The sequence below is a fragment of the Cetorhinus maximus genome, chromosome 2 (genome assembly GCF_964194155.1).
Source record: "Cetorhinus maximus chromosome 2, sCetMax3.hap1.1, whole genome shotgun sequence".
Taxonomy (NCBI): domain Eukaryota; kingdom Metazoa; phylum Chordata; class Chondrichthyes; order Lamniformes; family Cetorhinidae; genus Cetorhinus; species Cetorhinus maximus.
The window spans coordinates 3716583-3734582 of NC_135880.1; the positions used below are offsets into that span (position 1 = coordinate 3716583).

At 48.5% G+C, this 18000-nt stretch overlaps 1 protein-coding gene across 1 annotated transcript in view; it reads left to right on the top strand.

Moving 5' to 3' along the window:
* The window catches only part of oxct1a (3-oxoacid CoA transferase 1a), a 105069-nt gene that overhangs the window by 34435 nt on the left and 52634 nt on the right, over positions 1 to 18000 (top strand). Inside the window, exons 6-10 of the mRNA XM_078560209.1 lie at positions 4562 to 4668; positions 8398 to 8458; positions 10551 to 10658; positions 14162 to 14276; positions 15531 to 15625. Of these exons, the coding sequence (XP_078416335.1) occupies positions 4562 to 4668; positions 8398 to 8458; positions 10551 to 10658; positions 14162 to 14276; positions 15531 to 15625 (486 nt within the window). The remainder of the gene's footprint in view (positions 1 to 4561; positions 4669 to 8397; positions 8459 to 10550; positions 10659 to 14161; positions 14277 to 15530; positions 15626 to 18000) is intronic.

Consider the following 18000-nt stretch of genomic DNA (forward strand, 5'->3'; position numbering starts at 1 on the left):
CAGAAATACTTGGAAAAACTCAGCAGGCCTGGCAGCATCGGCGGAGAAGAGCACAGTTGACGTTTCGAGTCCTCATGACCCTTCAACAGAACAGATGCTGCCAGACCTGCTGAGTTTTTCCAGGTATTTCTGTTTCTATAATTAGGGGAATTGATAGCTTCCTTTGTAAGCAGGATCGAGAGTCCCGCTTGGTATGTAGCCTCCCGGTGCCAGGGTGAGGGATATCTCTGACCGGCTTGAAAGGTTATTGGAGAGGGAGGGGGAGGATCCAGTTGTTGTGGTCCACGTCGGGACAAATAACATAGGTAAGACTAGGAAAGAGGACCTGTTTGGGGATTATCAGGAACTAGGAACTAAATTCAAGAACAGGTCCTCAAGGGTTATAATCTCCGGATTACTAACCGAGCCACATGCAAATTGGCATAGGGACGCAAGAATAAGGGAAGTAAACATGTGGCTAAAGGAGTGGTGCGGGAAAGAGGGGTTCCATTTCGTGGGGCACTGGCATCAGTATTGGAACAGGAGGGATCTGTACCGTTGGGATGGTCTCCACCTGAACCGATCTGGGACCAATGTTCTAGCGAAAAGGGTAAATAAGGTGGTCAATAGGACTTTAAACTAGAAAGTTGGGGGGGGGGGGGGGGGGGGGGTAGGGAAGGGTAAAACTCCAAGAAGTATGACTAATGGGAAACAAAGTAGCAGGTTAGTGTGTGGGGGGGTGGATTCAACTTCATGGAAAATTATGAAAAAACTGAAAAGGAAGGAGAGCCCAGGAGAGGCTATTAAAGTCTCCAGAACACAAAATAGGACAGAGTGTTTGGAAAGGGCTAGGAATCTAATTTCAAGCACATCAGATAAAGGGACGACAATGAGAAAGGGGACGGGAAATACAGGACTGAAGGTTTTGTATCTGAATGCACGCAGTGTACGAAATAAGGTAAACGAGCTTGTGGCTCAGATTGAAATTGGCAGGTATGATGTGGTGGGCATTGCGGAGACATGGCTGCAAGGGGATCAGGACTGGGAGCTAAATATCCAAGGATATACATCCTATCGAAAAGATAGGCAGCTTGGCAGAGGGGGTGGGGTTGCTTTGTTAGTAAGAAATGAAATTAAATCAATAGCAAGGAATGATGTAGGGTCAGATGATGTAGAATCTGTGTGGGTAGAGTTGAGGAACCGCAAAGGTAAAAAAACCATAATGGGAGTTATGTGCAGGCCTCCGAACAGTAGTCAGGATGTGGGGCACAAGATACACCAGGAGATAGAAAAGGTGTGTAAGAAAGGCAAGGTTACAGTGATCATGGGGGATTTCAATATGCAGGTAGACTGGGAAAATCAGGTTGGTAGTGGATCCCAGGAAAAGGAATTTGTGGAATGTCTACGAGATGGCTTTTTGGAGCAGCTTGTGGTGGAGCCCACTAGGGAAGAGGCAATTCTAGATTTAGTGATGTGTAATGAGGCAGATTTGATAAGGGAGCTTAAGGTGAATGAACCTTTAGGAGGAAGTGACCATAACATGATAGAATTTACCCTGCAATTTGAGAGGAAAAAGCTGGAATCAGATGTAACGGTTTTACAGTTGAATAAAGGCAACTACAGAGGCATGAGGGAGGAACTGGCCAGAATTGACTGGGAGATGAACCTAGCAGGAAAGACAGTGGAACAGCAATGGCAGGAGTTTCTAGGAGTAATTTGGGAGACACAGCAAAAATTCATCCCTAGGAAGAAGAAGCATACTAAAGGGAGGACGAGGCAACCATGGCTGACAAGGGAAGTCGGACAGCATAAAAGCTAAAGAGAAAGCATACAATGCGGCGAAGAGCAGTGGCGAACCAGGGGATTGGGAAGCCTACAAAGACCAACAGAGGACAACTAAAAAAGAAATAAGGAGGGAGAAGATTAAATATGAGGGTAAACTAGCCTGTAATATAAAAGAAGATTGCAAGAGTTTTTTTTAGATATATAAAGGGTAAGAGAGAGGCAAAAGTGGACATTGGGCCGCTGGAAAATGACACTGGAGAAGTAGTAATGGGGAACAAAGAAATGGTGGAGGAACTGAATAGGTACTTTGCGTCAGTCTTCACGGTGGAAGACACGAGTAACATCCCCAAAGTTCAAGAGAGTCGGTGGGCAGAGGTGAGTATGGTGGCCATTATCAAGGAGAAGGTGCTAGGAAAACTGAAAGAACTGAAACGTCTGAAGGTGGATAAATCACCTGGACCAGATGGATTACACCCCAGAGTTCTGAAGGAGATAGCTGAAGAGATAGTGGAGGCGTGAGTGGTGATATTTCAGGAATCACTGGAGTCAGGGAGGGTCCCAGAGGACTGGAAAATCGCTAATGTAACCCCCCTGTTTAAGAAGGGAGTGAGGCAAAAGATGGGAAATTACAGGCCGATTAGCCTGACATCGGTCGTTTGTAAGATTTTAGAGTCCATTATTAAGGATGAGATTTCAGAATACTTGGAAGTGCATGGTAAAATAGGGCAAAGTCAGCATGGTTTCATCAAGGGGATGTCGTGCCTGACAAATCTGTTAGAATTCTTTGAGGAGGTAACGAGTAGGTTAGACAAAGGAGAGCCAATGGATGTTATCTACTTGGACTTCCAGAAGGCCTTAGACAAGGCGTCGCACAGGAGGCTGCTCAGTAAGATAAGAGCCCATGGTGTTAGAGGCAAGGTACTAGCATGGATAGAAGATTGGCTGTCTGGCAGGAGGCAGAGAGTGGGGATAAGGGGGTCCTTCTCAGGATGGCGGCCGGTGACTAGTGGAGTTCCGCAGGGGTCAGTGTTGGGACCACAACTTTTCACTTTATACATTAATGATCTAGATGAAGGAACTGAGGGCATCCTGGCTAAGTTTGCAGATGATACAAAAATAGGTGGAGGGACAGGTAGTATTGAGGAGGCGGGGAGGCTGCAGAAGGATTTGGACAGGTTAGGAGAATGGGCAAAGAAGTGGCAGATGGAATACAACGTGGGGAAGTGTGAGGTCATGCACTTTGGTAGGAAGAATAGAGGCATAGACTATTTTCTAAATGGGGAGAGAATTCAGAAATCTGGAGTGCAAAGGGACTTGGGAGTCCTAGTCCAGTATTCTCTTAAGGTTAACTTGCAGGTTGAGCCAGTAGTTAGGAAGGCAAATGCAATGTTGGCATTTATTTCGAGAGGACTAGAATATAAAAGCAGGGATGTGATGCTGAGGCTTTATAAGGCTCTGGTCAGACCACATTTAGAATATTGTGAGCAATTTTGGGCCCCGTATCTCAGGAAGGATGTGCTGGCCCTGGAGAGGGTCCAGAGGAGGTTCATGAGAATGATCCCAGGAATTAAAGGCTTGACATATGAGGAACGTTTGAGGACTCTGGGTCTATACTCGATGGAGTTAGAAGGATGAGGGGGGATCTGATTGAAACTTACAGAATACTGCAAGGCCTCGATAGTGGACGTGGGGAAGATGTTTCCATTAGTAGGAGAGACTAGGACCCAAGGGCACAGCTTCAGAGTAAAGGGAAGACCTTTTAGAACAGAGATGAGGAGAAACTTCTTTACCCAGAGAGTGGTGAATCTATGGAATTCATTGCCACAGAAGGCTGTGAAGGCCAGGTCATTGAGTGTATTTAAGACGGAGATAGATAGGTTCTTGATTGGTAAGGGGATCAAAGGTTACGGGGAGAAGGCGGGAGAATGGGGTTGAGAAACTTATCAGCCATGATTGAATGGCGGAGCAGACTCGATGGGCCGAATGACCTAATTTCTGCTCCTAGGTCTTATGGTTTTTTCTCTTGGTCCACTGAAGAATAGGGTCTGGAAGTTTAGGAAGTTGCATTTGCAGTAGATTATTGCTTGCAGTGGAAGATTTCTCTCGTTCCACTCCAGTGGAAGGCATTCGAACCCCTGTAATGAAACCCTGGCTCAGTTCCTCAAGTAGAGAGGTAAAGGCCAACCTGAATTCTCTACCTATTGCTGCTTCTTATGCAGGGTCTTGTGCCTTTGCTGGTCTGGATCTTTCTCCCTTTGCTGCTCCACAAATATGCCTTAATGAATATCCTTATCAGAAAGCTAGTTTCTGTCATGTGATCAGACTGTTTCTGTCTACTGTGTTCACAAATGGTTTCTGAAAACTAGACCATTGTCAAATAACGGGGTTCGAGTTTCACCCGTTCACATGCGGCCATGATAGAATCGGGTTTTTTCACACCAATTCTCTGATTTCAACTCCAAAGCCAAAAAGTCTGCAAGCAGTATTTTGAAAGCAGTTTCTTCCATTATTTTGAAAAGGTCAGCTGTTAACCACAGGAAAGGTCACTTACATTTTCATGACTTCTCCCTCCAGCTTATTTGCATGTTAATGACTTGTTCAGATATGAAGGTTAGCCCGGTTGTTTTGTGTAAGTTCCATGTATATTGACAGGAAAGGAAAGGCCACCTGATCTCTCAGCTCTATTGTGTTTTCAAGAAAAGTGCCCATTTTGAGCTTATACTCCATAAGTCCATATTGTGTGTGAGCGTGACAGGATCCGATGGTTTGATACCATTTTGTTTTCTTTCTCTCCCAGGTGAGGGAGTTCAGTGGCCGGCACTACATCTTGGAGAAAGGGATCACTGGGGACTTTGCACTGGTTAAGGCCTGGAAAGCGGATCAGGCTGGGAACATTGTGTTCAGGTAATTCATCCTTCTGATGCCCAATCCGATTGGAGGCAGCTGGGCACGGGCTGAATCGAGAGGGGGGCCGGGATTGAAGCAGGGGTGTTAATTTGAGAGAAGTTAAACGCTGCCTTATCGACACCCTCCTAAATAGGCCCCGAGCCCTTTGCTCACTGTGCAAGCTTGATTCTGAAATCGGGCGCAGCAAAGGCAGGGTAATGGTGACCCTAATCAGATCATTGCACGCTGGGTATCGTGTAGACTCCTGGACGGGCCTGAGGCTGCCACTTCTGGTCCTGAAAGGTGCCCAGTCCATCTCAGATTACCCTGGAAGGGTAAGGTATCTCAAACATCTGAGCAACAGGTGAAGTTAGCTGTTTCACATTACTATAATGCAGCAGCAACATGAGTGGTATTCACCACTAACAGGATGCGGCCGTCAAGCCAAAAAGACGTTCTGCCCATCACACAAATGAGTAACGTGGTGTATGAATTCCAGTGCCAGTGTGATGCTAGGCCGTATGTCCCAAAGACTGGTGGATTGTATCAAACATCATGCCCCTTCCGCTGTTCGCAACGGGCACGGTGCTAACCATACTTAATCAGCCCGTGATTGCAAAACTCATAGTGCCCAACCTTAGATGTGATTCTGCAATTGGACGACACTTACTAAACAATCCTGATTTTGCTAAGAATTACACTGAGAACCAATTGAAGGTTATCAGTTGAGCTGGCAGTGTGGCTCACTTATGCATGCTAGATACATTCACACACAGGGCCCTGTGCTTTGTAAACAGAGCCTGGCCTCGCATTGCGCCATTTTGAACTAAACAAAAGCTTGGGGGACAGCCATTCCCTGGTTCATTCCCCATGGCAACACCTTGACCAATCAGAGTCGACCTGTCTGGTTTAAGTGTAAACAAAATCCTGTCAGTTAACTGTTCCCTGGTGCATTCTCCATGGCAACACTTCTGCCAATTAGAGTAGGGAGCAGCTGTTCCCCTTAGTTGAAGGGTCAGTCACGAGGGGACGTAAGTTCAAGGTGAGGGGCAGGAGGTTTAGGGGGGATGTGAGGAAAAACCTTTTTTACCCAGAGGGTGGTGATGGTCTGGAATGCGCTGCCTGGGAGGGTGGTGGAGGCGGGTTGCCTCACATCCTTTAAAAAGTACCTGGGTGAGAACTTGGCACGTCATAACATTCAAGGCTATGGGCCAAGTGCTGGTAAATGGGATTAGGTAGGTAGGTCAGGTGTTTCTCACGTGTCGGTGCAGACTCGATGGGCCGAAGGGCCTCTTCTGCTCTGTGTGATTCTGTGAAGTCCACTTGCTGACCAATCAGCACTCTCTTTGAAGGTAGTATAAATTGTTGTTCCCTTTACATTTGGTATTCTTGCGAATCTGTCCTGATGAGTGCAAGATCAAAAGCTTTCGACAGCCTGTCTCTTTATTCAGCCGTAATCCAGTTAAATGTTATTTATACTGAAGTAAACCTAACCCCAGCATTGCATGGTGGGTAGGGAGTTAGAAACTCCATGGTACTAATAGGATAGGGATTGGAGGTGGATGAATTATACGCTGTTTTATTCGTCAGGCGTGTGGGCTGAAACAGGCCAACCTACTCATTTTACAGGAGACTTGCCAACACCAGACACAGGATGCTTTTGTTGTCCAGTCACGCCGAGATCCCTGAGCTAAAAGGTCAGTATTCAGCCCACTGCCCTACCCAGGATGGGAGCACAAGAAACTCAGTTTAAGCTGTTGTTTCAATTCTGGCCGTATGTAGGACACATTGGTCCCTGCGCCACAATGAGCCTGCTGCTGAAAAGAGACACGTTACTGAAGATTCTCATCTTGCCCTCGTCAAGACAAATGCAAGAATACCAAATTTCAAAGGATCACAGCAATTTATACTACGGGAGAAACGGGTGCCGATAGGTTGGCAAGCTGACTCTGATTGGCCGAGGTGTTGCCATGGAGAAAGCAGAGAAGAACTATTCGCTCTCCAAGCCCCTGGGCAATTCAGAGGCTCAAGGCTTGAACATATTCCTTTTGTTTGCAGAGAATGCGTCAAACCAATCAGCACTCCTTTCTCCTGCAGTATAAATTGTTGTGATTGTTTGAAATTTGACATTCTTGTGTTGTGACCCGATGAGAGGAAGATAAAAAGCTTTGGCAATGTGTCTCTTTTCAGCAAGATTCAAGTTCTGTATGACCAAGTTCTGACTGTTTGAAACCTGTTGTGATCGTATTGAACTTTTGTGTGTGGGTGAGGACAGGTGTAATTTCTCCCATGGTTGAATAGTTGCCAACTAACCATCTTGGATGACACATAAAGAATGGCCGAAGGGCCTTTTTCTGTGCTGTAGACCCCTGTGACTCTCTGGCCATTCGCTGCAGCACCGGGAGGGGGTGTTCTGTGCCTGTAGAGCTGATCTCTTAACAAGCATCTGTGTGTTCAGGGTGGAGTGATGTACATGCACTTTACCAGGTTACAGTATAGTAGGACAATGCATCCATCTTGCAAATCGAGGTCAGAGAGCTCGCCTTTGAAGACTGCGCTGGGATTGGCTCGGCGCTCAGGGCTGTTGGGATTGGCCCGGCGCTCAGGGCTGTTGGGATTGGCCCGGCGCTCAGGGCTGTTGGGATTGGCCCGGCGCTCAGGGCTGTTGGGATTGGCCCGGCGCTCAGGGCTGTTGGGATTGGCCCGGCGCTCAGGGCTGTTGGGATTGGCCCGGCGCTCAGGGCTGTTGGGATTGGCCCGGCGCTCAGGGCTGTTGGGATTGGCCCGGCGCTCAGGGCTGTTGGGATTGGCCCGGCGCTCAGGGCTGTTGGGATTGGCCCGGCGCTCAGGGCTGTTGGGATTGGCCCGGCGCTCAGGGCTGTTGGGATTGGCCCGGCGCTCAGGGCTGTTGGGATTGGCCCGGCGCTCAGGGCTGTTGGGATTGGCCCGGCGCTCAGGGCTGTTGGGATTGGCCCGGCGCTCAGGGCTGTTGGGATTGGCCCGGCGCTCAGGGCTGTTGGGATTGGCCCGGCGCTCAGGGCTGTTGGGATTGGCCCGGCGCTCAGGGCTGTTGGGATTGGCCCGGCGCTCAGGGCTGCTGGGATTGGCCCGGCGCTCAGGGCTGCTGGGATTGGCCCGGCGCTCAGGGCTGCTGGGATTGGCCCGGCGCTCAGGGCTGCTGGGATTGGCCCGGCGCTCAGGGCTGCTGGGATTGGCCCGGCGCTCTGGGCTGCTGGGATTGGCCCGGCGCTCTGGGCTGCTGGGATTGGCCCGGCGCTCTGGGCTGCTGGGATTGGCCCGGCGCTCTGGGCTGCTGGGATTGGCCCGGCGCTCTGGGCTGCTGGGATTGGCCCGGCGCTCTGGGCTGCTGGGATTGGCCCGGCGCTCTGGGCTGCTGGGATTGGCCCGGCGCTCTGGGCTGCTGGGATTGGCCCGGCGCTCTGGGCTGCTGGGATTGGCCCGGCGCTCTGGGCTGCTGGGATTGGCCCGGCGCTCTGGGCTGCTGGGATTGGCCCGGCGCTCTGGGCTGCTGGGATTGGCCCGGCGCTCTGGGCTGCTGGGATTGGCCCGGCGCTCTGGGCTGCTGGGATTGGCCCGGCGCTCTGGGCTGCTGGGATTGGCCCGGCGCTCTGGGCTGCTGGGATTGGCCCGGCGCTCTGGGCTGCTGGGATTGGCCCGGCGCTCTGGGCTGCTGGGATTGGCCCGCTGCTCAGGACTGCCCTCTCACATCTGTATGTTCCCTTTCAGGAAAACTGCACGGAATTTCAACCAACCCATGTGTAAAGCTGCTAAAGTGACTGTGGTGGAGGTACGTGTGTGAGTGAGTGTGTGTGTGTGTGTGGAAGAATGAAAGGTGATCTAATTGAAACATAAAAGGTTCTTAAGGGATTTGACAGTGTAGATGCTGAGAGGATGTTTCTCTTGGCTGGAGAATCGAGAACACAGTGTCACAGACTCAGAATGAGAGGTTGACCATTTAGGACTGAGAAGTTTCTTCAGAAAACAGTTGTGAATTTCTGGAATCTCTACTCCAGAGAGCTGTGGATGCTTTATCAGTGAATATATTCAAGACTGAGATTGATAGATCTGTGGGTATTAAGGGAATTGAAGGGTATGGAGATAAAATAGGAAGACAGAGTGAATGATTGAGCAGGCACAAAGGTTCAAATGAACAATTCCAGCTCATATTTCTTCTGTCCTTATGTGTCTGTCTACATTATTTAGTTCTTTCAAGGGATGTGGGCTTCGCTGGCTGGGCCAGCATTTATTGCCCTTCCCTAATTGCCCTCTAAGGTGCTGGTGAACTGCCGTCAACAGCTGCAGCTCAGGTGGCAAGCATGTGGTTAGTACTTTTAAGATAGCTTTTTCTTAACCTGCAGATGGAAGTTTACTGAGCGAGACAGTGTGTGCATGTGCTAGATAAAGAGTTGCTAAAGCGACTCTGCGCCCTCCACATGACTGTCTCTAAATGCAGCCATCAATTCCATCTCCTGGTGCATGTGAATTAGAGACACCAGGCACATAGAGTGGAGATGAAGAGGGAGGTAACCTAGCAACCAATGCAGCACCTTCAGTCACTGGTATGTCACTAGCAGAAAGATTACCAGCATCTGCAGCAGAGAGGTGATAGGCAATTTGTTTGAAGTTTGGTTTTGGTTGTTTGATTAGCAGTGAGATTAGATATTCTTTGAAGAATAACAGTTTTGTGTGCTTGTTTAATTCAGTCACGTGTTACATCACATGACCCCAGGCAGACTGTGTGGGCCCCATCCCCAGAGTAAGCCTTTCCACCATTTCGTTCACAGACAAACAGAAAGCACACGGTTAGTGCTTCTGAGGAACATGGGAAACTGAATTCACTGATGAAAATGTAATTATCCAATAGGAAACAATACTGGGAAATGAAGGAATACTTTAGTGAACATGATCACACATCAAGGTGGCATGTTACTGCATCTCCCTCTACACCATCCCCATCAAACACTCCCAGGACAGGTACAGCACGGGGTTAGATACAGAGTAACGCTCCCTCTACACTGTCCCCATCAAACACTCCCAGGACAGGTACAGCACGGGGTTAGATACAGAGTAAAGCTCCCTCTACACTGTCCCCATCAAACACTCCCAGGACAGATACAGCACGGGGTTAGATACAGAGTAAAGCACCCTCTACACTGTCCCCATCAAACACTCCCAGGACAGGTACAGCACGGGGTTAGATACAGAGTAAAGCACCCTCTACACTGTCCCCATCAAACACTCCCAGGACAGGTACAGCACGGGGTTAGATACAGAGTAAAGCTCCCTCTACACTGTCCCCATCAAACACTGCCAGGACAGGTACAGCACGGGGTTAGATACAGAGTAAAGCTCCCTCTACACTGTCCCCATCAAACACTCCCAGGACAGGTACAGCACAGGGTTAGATACAGAGTAAAGCTCTCTCTACACTGTCCCCATCAAACACTCCCAGGGCAGGTACAGCACGGGGTTAGATAGAGTAACACTTTCTCTACACTAACCCCCGAGTCTTCCTTAGACAGTCTCAGTAGTGTCCCCTGTTCTGCAGCACGTTGTTCTCTGGGTTTCTGAGTGCGGTTAACACACTGAGTTTGTGCTGCAGAGGACTCGAGTGCAAGATGGTCCAGCATTCTACCCTGTGCGATAAGTTTGAGTGCCCAAAGCTGGAATCGATTGTGCCGTGTCGCAGGGTCAGTGGAGCAGCTGACCCTCACAGTTTATGCTCATGCAAAGAACCATCTGTTGGGTGGAGTTGTTTTTGTGTCAGCAGCTGTGAATCAAACCCCATCCCGAATGGGAAGAGTTGGAGAATCGGCAGCACGTGGAGGAGGGAGCTCTGTTGATGGCTGTACCTCTTATTGTCTCTCTGTGTTTAACAGGTGGAGGAGATTGTTGACACTGGAGCCTTTGCCCCGGAAGATGTTCACATCCCCAGTATATATGTACAGAGAGTCATAAAGGGAAGCAAGTATGAGAAGAGGATTGAGGTGAGCAGAGCCTGGGTGCTGGCTTTGCGTGAGCCCTGATACGTGTATAAACTTAACCAAAAAAAACACAACCTGTGTTGATGTGGGAGCTCATCACTTCTCTCCAAGCTGCCTTGTCAATGAATTACTCTGAGGTGCAATAATTGTTATCATGGCAAGCGAAGCTGCTATTTTGAACACAGCAGGATCCCACATCCAACAACTGGATATGGTCTCAGTTCACGGGGTTTCTGTATTTGAAGGAAGGCTGCGTGTTTGGCAGCATTGGGCTGACTGCTGGCCTTAACGCTCTCAGAGTCAGGAGGTCGTTTGTTTAAGCCCCACTCCAGTACAGCGCGTGACATCACCATACACGGGAGTGCAGCCTTGACCAGAGGTGTTGCCCTTCTGCTCAGACTTTGAAGCCAAGACCCGATCTGCCTGTTCAGATGAATGTGAACAATCACCTGGCAGCATCCAAAGAAACTGCAGATAGTTCTGCTTGGGCCCTGTGCCAGTACAGTCAAAAATAGATGACCCGGTCATTTATCTCACTAGTGTTTGGCTGCCATGTAACAAGAGGCAGGGCACTCCTGTCCTCTGAAGTGCACATCCTGTGCTATGTGAGAAACACTGCAATTCTGCCCGTGTTCACACATGCACAGGAAGAGCCATTAGCTGCAGCAGCTTGAACTCCGGGTTTCATAGCTTGAGCAGCAGCTGGTGTCACTGATGCGTATCCGTGAGGTTGAGAGCTTAGTAAATAGCATGTTTATAGATGTGGGCACTCTTGAAGTTTAAGAGTGTGCAGGCAGTGAGGGAAGGGGTGACCATCGGACTGTCAGAAAGTTACAGGCAGGTAGTGCAGGAGTCCCCTGAGTGCATCCCGCTCTCAAACCAGTATTCAGTTCTGAACACCGATGAGTGTGATGGTTCATCTGGGGAGTGCAGCCAGAGCCAGGTCCATAGCACCACGGGTGGCTCAGCTGCACAGGGGGTACAAGGAAGGCTGGAAGAGCAATAGTGACAGGTGATTCGATAGTTAGAGGAACAGACAGGTGTCTCTGTGGCTGTAGGCATGACTCCAGGATGGTGTGTTTCCTCCCTGGTGCCAGGGTCAAGGATGTCACTCAGCGGCTGCAGAGCACCCTGAGGAGGAAGGGTGAATAGCCAGCAGTCGTGGTCTGTGGCTTCCTGATATATATTAATGACCTTGGTCTTGGTGTACAGGGCACAGTCAGTGTTTGCAGACGATACAAAACTTGGAAGCATTGTAAACTGTGCGGAGGACAGTGTAGAACTTCAAACGGACAAAGATAGGTTGGTGGAATGGGCGGACAGGTGACAGATGAAATTTAATGCAGAGAAGTGTGAAGTGATTCATTTTTGTAGGAGGAATGCGGAGAGACAATATAAAATAAAGTGGACCATTCTAAAGGAGTGCAGGAGCAGAGGGACCTGGGTGTATATGTGGATAAACCATTGAAGGTGGCAGGACAGGTGGAGAGAGCGGGTAATAAAGCATATAGTATCCTGGGCTTTATTAATAGGGGCATAGAGTACAAAAGCAATGAAATTATTTTAAACGTGTTTAAGACACTGGTTTGGCCTCAAAGACCACTGGTGTTGTGTCCAGCTCTGGGCACCACACCTGAGGAAAGATGTGAAAGCTTTAGAGTGTGGAAAAGATTCACGAGTATGGTTCCAGGGATGAGGAACTTCAGTTATGAAGTTAGATTGGAGAAGTTGGGATTGTCTTCCTTGGAGAAGAGAAGGTTGAGAGGGGATTTGATAGAGGTGTTCAAAATCACAATGGGTCTGGACAGAGTGGATAGGAAGAAACTGTTCCCATTGGTGGAAGGATCGAGAACCAGAGGGACAGATTTAAGGTGATTGGCAAAAGAAGTAATGGAGACATGAGAAAGTTTTCCCCACAGCGAGTGGTTAGGATCTGGAATGCACTGCTTGAGAGCGTGGGGGAGGCAGGGTCAGAGGGAATTGGATCATTATCTGAAAAGGAAGAATGTGCAGAGTTACGGGGAGAAGGCAGGAGAATGACACTAGGTACAATGCTCCTTCATAGAGCCAACATAGACACGATGCTCTGAATGGTCTCCTTCTGTGCTGTAAGAAGTCTATGATTCTACGATTGTATGAAGAGACTGTACTTAAAGTCATTCGTCATATTGAGGCACTCTTTCTGAAAGATATAGAGGTGTTTTTTTTTTCATTCGTTCTTGGATGTGGGCTTCGCTGGCTGGGCCAGCATTTGTTGCCCATCCCTAGTTGCCCTTTGAGAAGGTGGTGGTGAGCTGCCTTCTTGAACTGCTGCAGTCCATGTGGTGTAGGTACACTCACAGTGCTTTCTGTAGTGGTTTGCTACAACAGAATGGCTTATTAACTCGCTTCTTAAAAGATGAATTTCTCAAATGACTGAACCAAAAGATAAAATTTCACTTTTTAAGATAATGTTGTGAAACAAACAAGTTAAAAATCAAAGCAGATCAAACGTTAAGTAACTGGCAACTGGTACATCAAACTAGAGAAAAGATAAACTTAACTATATTCAAGGCTGAGATAGACAGATTTTTAATCAGTAAAGGAATCACGGGCTATGGGGAAAAGGCAGGAAAGTGGAGTTGAGGATTATCAGATCAGCCATGATCTCATTGAATGGCAGAGCAGACTCGATGGGCCAAATGGCCTACTTCTGTTCCTACGTCTTATGGTCTTAAGTTTCATGTCATCTAACTAATGCAACCAAAATATGCCTTATGAAATGCTTTTGCCCTACACCACACAGATATGTAAGACCATAAGACATAGGAACAGAAATTAGGACATTCGGCCCATCGAGTCTGCTCTGCCATTCAATCGTGGCTGATAAGTTTCTCAGCCCCATTCTCCCGCCTTCTCCCTGTAACCTTTGATCCCCTTACCAATCAAGAACCTATCTATCTCGGTCTTAAATACACAATTTATGTAGCATTAAAAGGACAGTCTCAAAATCACTCTCTGCTCTCCAGCAGAGGTTCACCTCTGCAGGCCAAGCCAGACCAAAACTCCCCCCAGTCGGTGTCAATGTGATTACTTTAGTAGGCTCCCAGAAGGCAGGGTGGGGGCTCCATTGTCAGAGACTGATCTTCAGCCACAGGACAGCCCAGATTACTTTCCAATTTACCGCTCAGACCTGGAAGCAGAGACCAAACATCAGATTGACGCTGAGACCAGAGTGTAAAGGGGTGGCATGTTCCACATTGGGGAGATGTTGATGAGTTTCCTCCCTGTGACCTGGTGGGTCCCTATTCTAGGCCGCGAATATGATATGGCCGGTCCTGGGGACTCGCCTGGGATTCTTTCTCCTGATCCTGCGTTTACCTGCAATAGTCCCCAAAATGTCAGGGAGTCGAACCTGGAATTTTCCTATGGTCGGGACCTTTCTCGTGCGCAGTGTTCCCACAGACACTGGTTCCTTCCAGAAGCTTCCGCTCTGCAGTATTTGTAAGATGTTCTTTTACGTTCAGAGGCGAACTTTTCGACAGACGGGAAGTTGTAACCCCAAACCGACAACGGAAGCGGACATCACGAGGGAACGGATCATTCGGAGAGCCGCACTGGAGTTTGAGGATGGTATGTACGGTATCCTTTAACACTGCACATAACCTACTGGCTCAGTTCCCAGGCTTTTAAAGGCCTAGAGATTGGGGGAATATTTTGTTCTTAAATGGCACAGTGTGAACAAGAGAGATATCTAAGGGATTATAACCATTAGATCAGCAAAGCCACCCACTCAGAGTTTGGCAGCCGTCACAAAAAGGCGTTGGTTATATTATCCGATTAGTGAATACTACGTAATGAGGTTGTGTTGCTGTGTAAAGCCCTGGTTAGAGTGAGCTACATGCGGCCAAATCTGCTCATAGGACATGTGTGAGGGAAGGGGAGGGAGAATGGGCAATGAAGATGTCTCAGTGCATTGGGAACTTTACCCCGGAGTGAAGGTTTAAGGAGGTTGAGTTGGTTTGCTTTCGATCGAGGAGTTGCCGGGGTGACCTGTTGGTGCTTTGGGAGCCAACAGACTCGACCCAGCAGAATGTCCCCGATGGTAAGGGTTCAAATCCCAGGGGGTGCGGGGATTTAGGATGTTAGGAGCGAGTCTCCTTCTCCCAAAGTTGTGGAATAATTTGCCAGAGAGAACATTGAAGCTGGGAGTATAAATGGAAATAATTAGAGAGAGAGATTAAATCAAGAAGCGATTAATGGGGTGCGGAGAGTGCGTGGGATTGACCTGGCAAATGGAGATAGATTTCTTGATTCAAATGGTCTTTTCCTCCCCTTAAATTCTGATGGTCTGATACTGCAGCTGTTAGCCACACGCTCACTCACACATTAACCATCCAGGGTCTGTACTCGATGGAGTTTAGAAGGATGAGGGGGGATCTGATTGAAACTTACAGAATACTGAAAGGCCTGGATAGAGTGGACGTGGGGAAGATGTTTCCATTAGTAGGAGAGACTAGGACCTGAGGGCACAGCTTCAGAGTAAAGGGAAGACCTTTTAGAACAGAGATGAGGAGAAACTTCTTTAGCCAGAGAGTGGTGAATCTATGGAATTCATTGCCACAGAAGGCTGTGGAGGCCAGGTCATTGAGTGTATTTAAGACGGAGATAGATAGGTTCTTGATTGGTAAGGGGATCAAAAGTTACGGGGAGAAGGCGGGAGAATGGGGTTGAGAAACTTATCAGCCATGATTGAATGGCGGAGCTGACTCGATGGGCCGAATGGCCTAATTTCTGCTCCTAGGTCTTATGGTTCCACATTAAGTTGGTTTCTGTCCAGGTGTCGATTCTGACTTCTCTTTGAGTCCTGTATTAGACTTAACCGGAACATTCCAGCTAACCTGGGCATTGGAATGCCAATGCTGGCCAGCAACTTCATCCGACCGGAGATCACTGTCCACCTGCAGAGCGAGAACGGTGTTCTGGGATTGGTAAGAACACAAGGTGCACAGGGGCAGTGGGCACAATGGCCTCACAGTTTGAGCTTTCTGTTTCTTTTCCCCACAGAATGACCTTTGAATGACTCCTGTTAAAATCTGGGTACCAAATTCACTGAGCAGAACGGTTGTAAGGATGTAAATTGAAGCCGATTTGTAGAATTGAGCTGCTGTCATATCTTGTTCATTTCTGGGATATGGGCTTCGCTGACATGGTCAGTTATTCTGAGAAAGCGGCGGTGACAGAGAGCGGCAGAGGGTCAACCACATTGCTGAGGGTCTGGAGCCACGGGCAGGTCAGACCCGGTAAGGGCCACTCTTAAATGCCCCCTGAACTGGCCGAGCAAGCCACTCAATTCAAGGGCAGTTAGGGATGGGCAACACCCCTGAATCTGGCCTTGCCAGAGACGCCCACATCCCATGAAAGAAAAAAAATCACAATGCTACAGATGCTGGAAATCTCAAATAGAAACAGAAAATGCTGGGAAAACATCTGTGGAGAGAGAAGCAGATGTTTTGAGTCCAATATGACATTCCTTTGAGTCCCGAGCTCTGTTTCTCTTTCCGCAGATGCTGTCCTCTGCTGAGTTTTCCCAGAACTTCACTTATAGTGCTTAAAATAAGAACTTGTCCCTGAATTATTAACCGTTCCAATACTGTAAGCTCCGTGGTGAAGCACGACAAGTCAATTCGACCTTTTAGTGAACCACCCTGATTCATTCAGTTAGACTTTGATTTGGAATCTCTCCGAGATTGGGCAGGTTAGTGGTGGAGTGAGGGGCAGGTGAGGCCATAGAACCATAGAAAAGTTACAACACAGAAGGAGGCCAGGCCCATCTTGTCCATGCCAGCCCGAGGACATCCAGGTGACCTTTCTAATCCTACCTTCCTGCACCCGGCCCATAGCCCTGCAGCTTACAGCACTTGAGGTGCAGATCCAGGTACTTTTTAAAAGAGTTTAAAGTTTCTGCCTCTACCACCAACTTGGGCAGCGAATTCCAGACACTCACTCTGCGTAAAAAAAGTTCTTCCTCATGTCCCCCCTACACCTTCTGCCACTTATCTTGAATCTATGTCCCCTGGTTTTAGAATTCTCCATCAAGGGAAACAATTTTATCCTGTCCACTCAGGCCCTACTGCTCTCTCATTGCTAACTTATATTTCCCTTTTCCCATGCTGGCCGGGACTGCTGCTGGCTGCTCTTTCCCCATCGGTGTATGAATAATGGCTTTCCCTCTTGTTATGGCGCGGGACCACTGGGGTTTGCGGCTGGGCAGCAGCAGACTCCCTCTGGGGTAGCAGGAATCCCACTGGAAGCTCATCACTCCTACGCCATGGTGCCCAATCCAGGAGGCGGGGTTCCAGCGCTGATGGAAGTGTGGACAGATGTCCATTGCCTCTGGATAGTGGCGTGAGGAGGGGAATCCTGGCCGTCATGCTGGGCAGCCCTGTTTATTTGAGAGCAGGAAGAGCTTATTCTGAGACCATTACCTGGAGAAGGTGGCTCGGTTTCTTGGCAATGCTCTGCAGTCCTCTCACACTTGGTGGTGAATGGTGGTGGGCGATTAAACAACTGATGGGAGGAAAACGATGTTCCACGAACATCCCCATCCTCAATGAAGATGGAGCCCAACACTTGAGTGCAAAAGACGAGGCTGAAGCATTTGTTGAGCACTTTTGGCTAAAGTTGGTTACAATCATTGATTTCCTCCTTAAGATGCCCTATAATCTAAGAGAAGAGAAGGAAAGACTGCATTTAGACCTACCTCCCTGTGCAACATTCCCCCCACCCCCTCAATGTTCATTGAGTTCCATCTTCCAGGGAGCCATGAATCTACCCAAAGCAGCCGATCAAATATAGGAATCTCCAAGAATCCGCTTGAGGATGTAGCAGTTGAGTGAGATTTCTGCATTCTTTTGAGAGCGTTGCATTAAACGGTCAATATCTTTGACCACTTCCTAGTTTTTAAGGTGCAGCTGCTGCCCCCTTCCCTCCGAGCACAGCCCCCTCCTGCTCTGTGCCTGGTTCCCAGCTCTCAGCTCCCGATGTGGCCCCCGTGTTTTCAGTGATGGGGCTCCTTTCTCTGGGCACAGACAATGTGTGGAGCAGCTGGAGAGTGCCTCATGAACCTGCTCCTTGTAATAATAAACTGTCCTCCAAGAGAAAGGAAAGCCATTGCAGTGTGTCATATAAATTTGCAGAGTGACAGTGATGAGATACGTTCCCTTTTGTAAACTGTTCCAGAAGCCAGACCAGTTCTTTTTGTGTTTTTTTTTAAAAAGAGTTGAGATTTGCCAAGTTTTTTTTATTCTTCCATGGGATGTGGGCATCACTGGCAAGGCCAGCATTTGTTGCCCATCCCTAATTG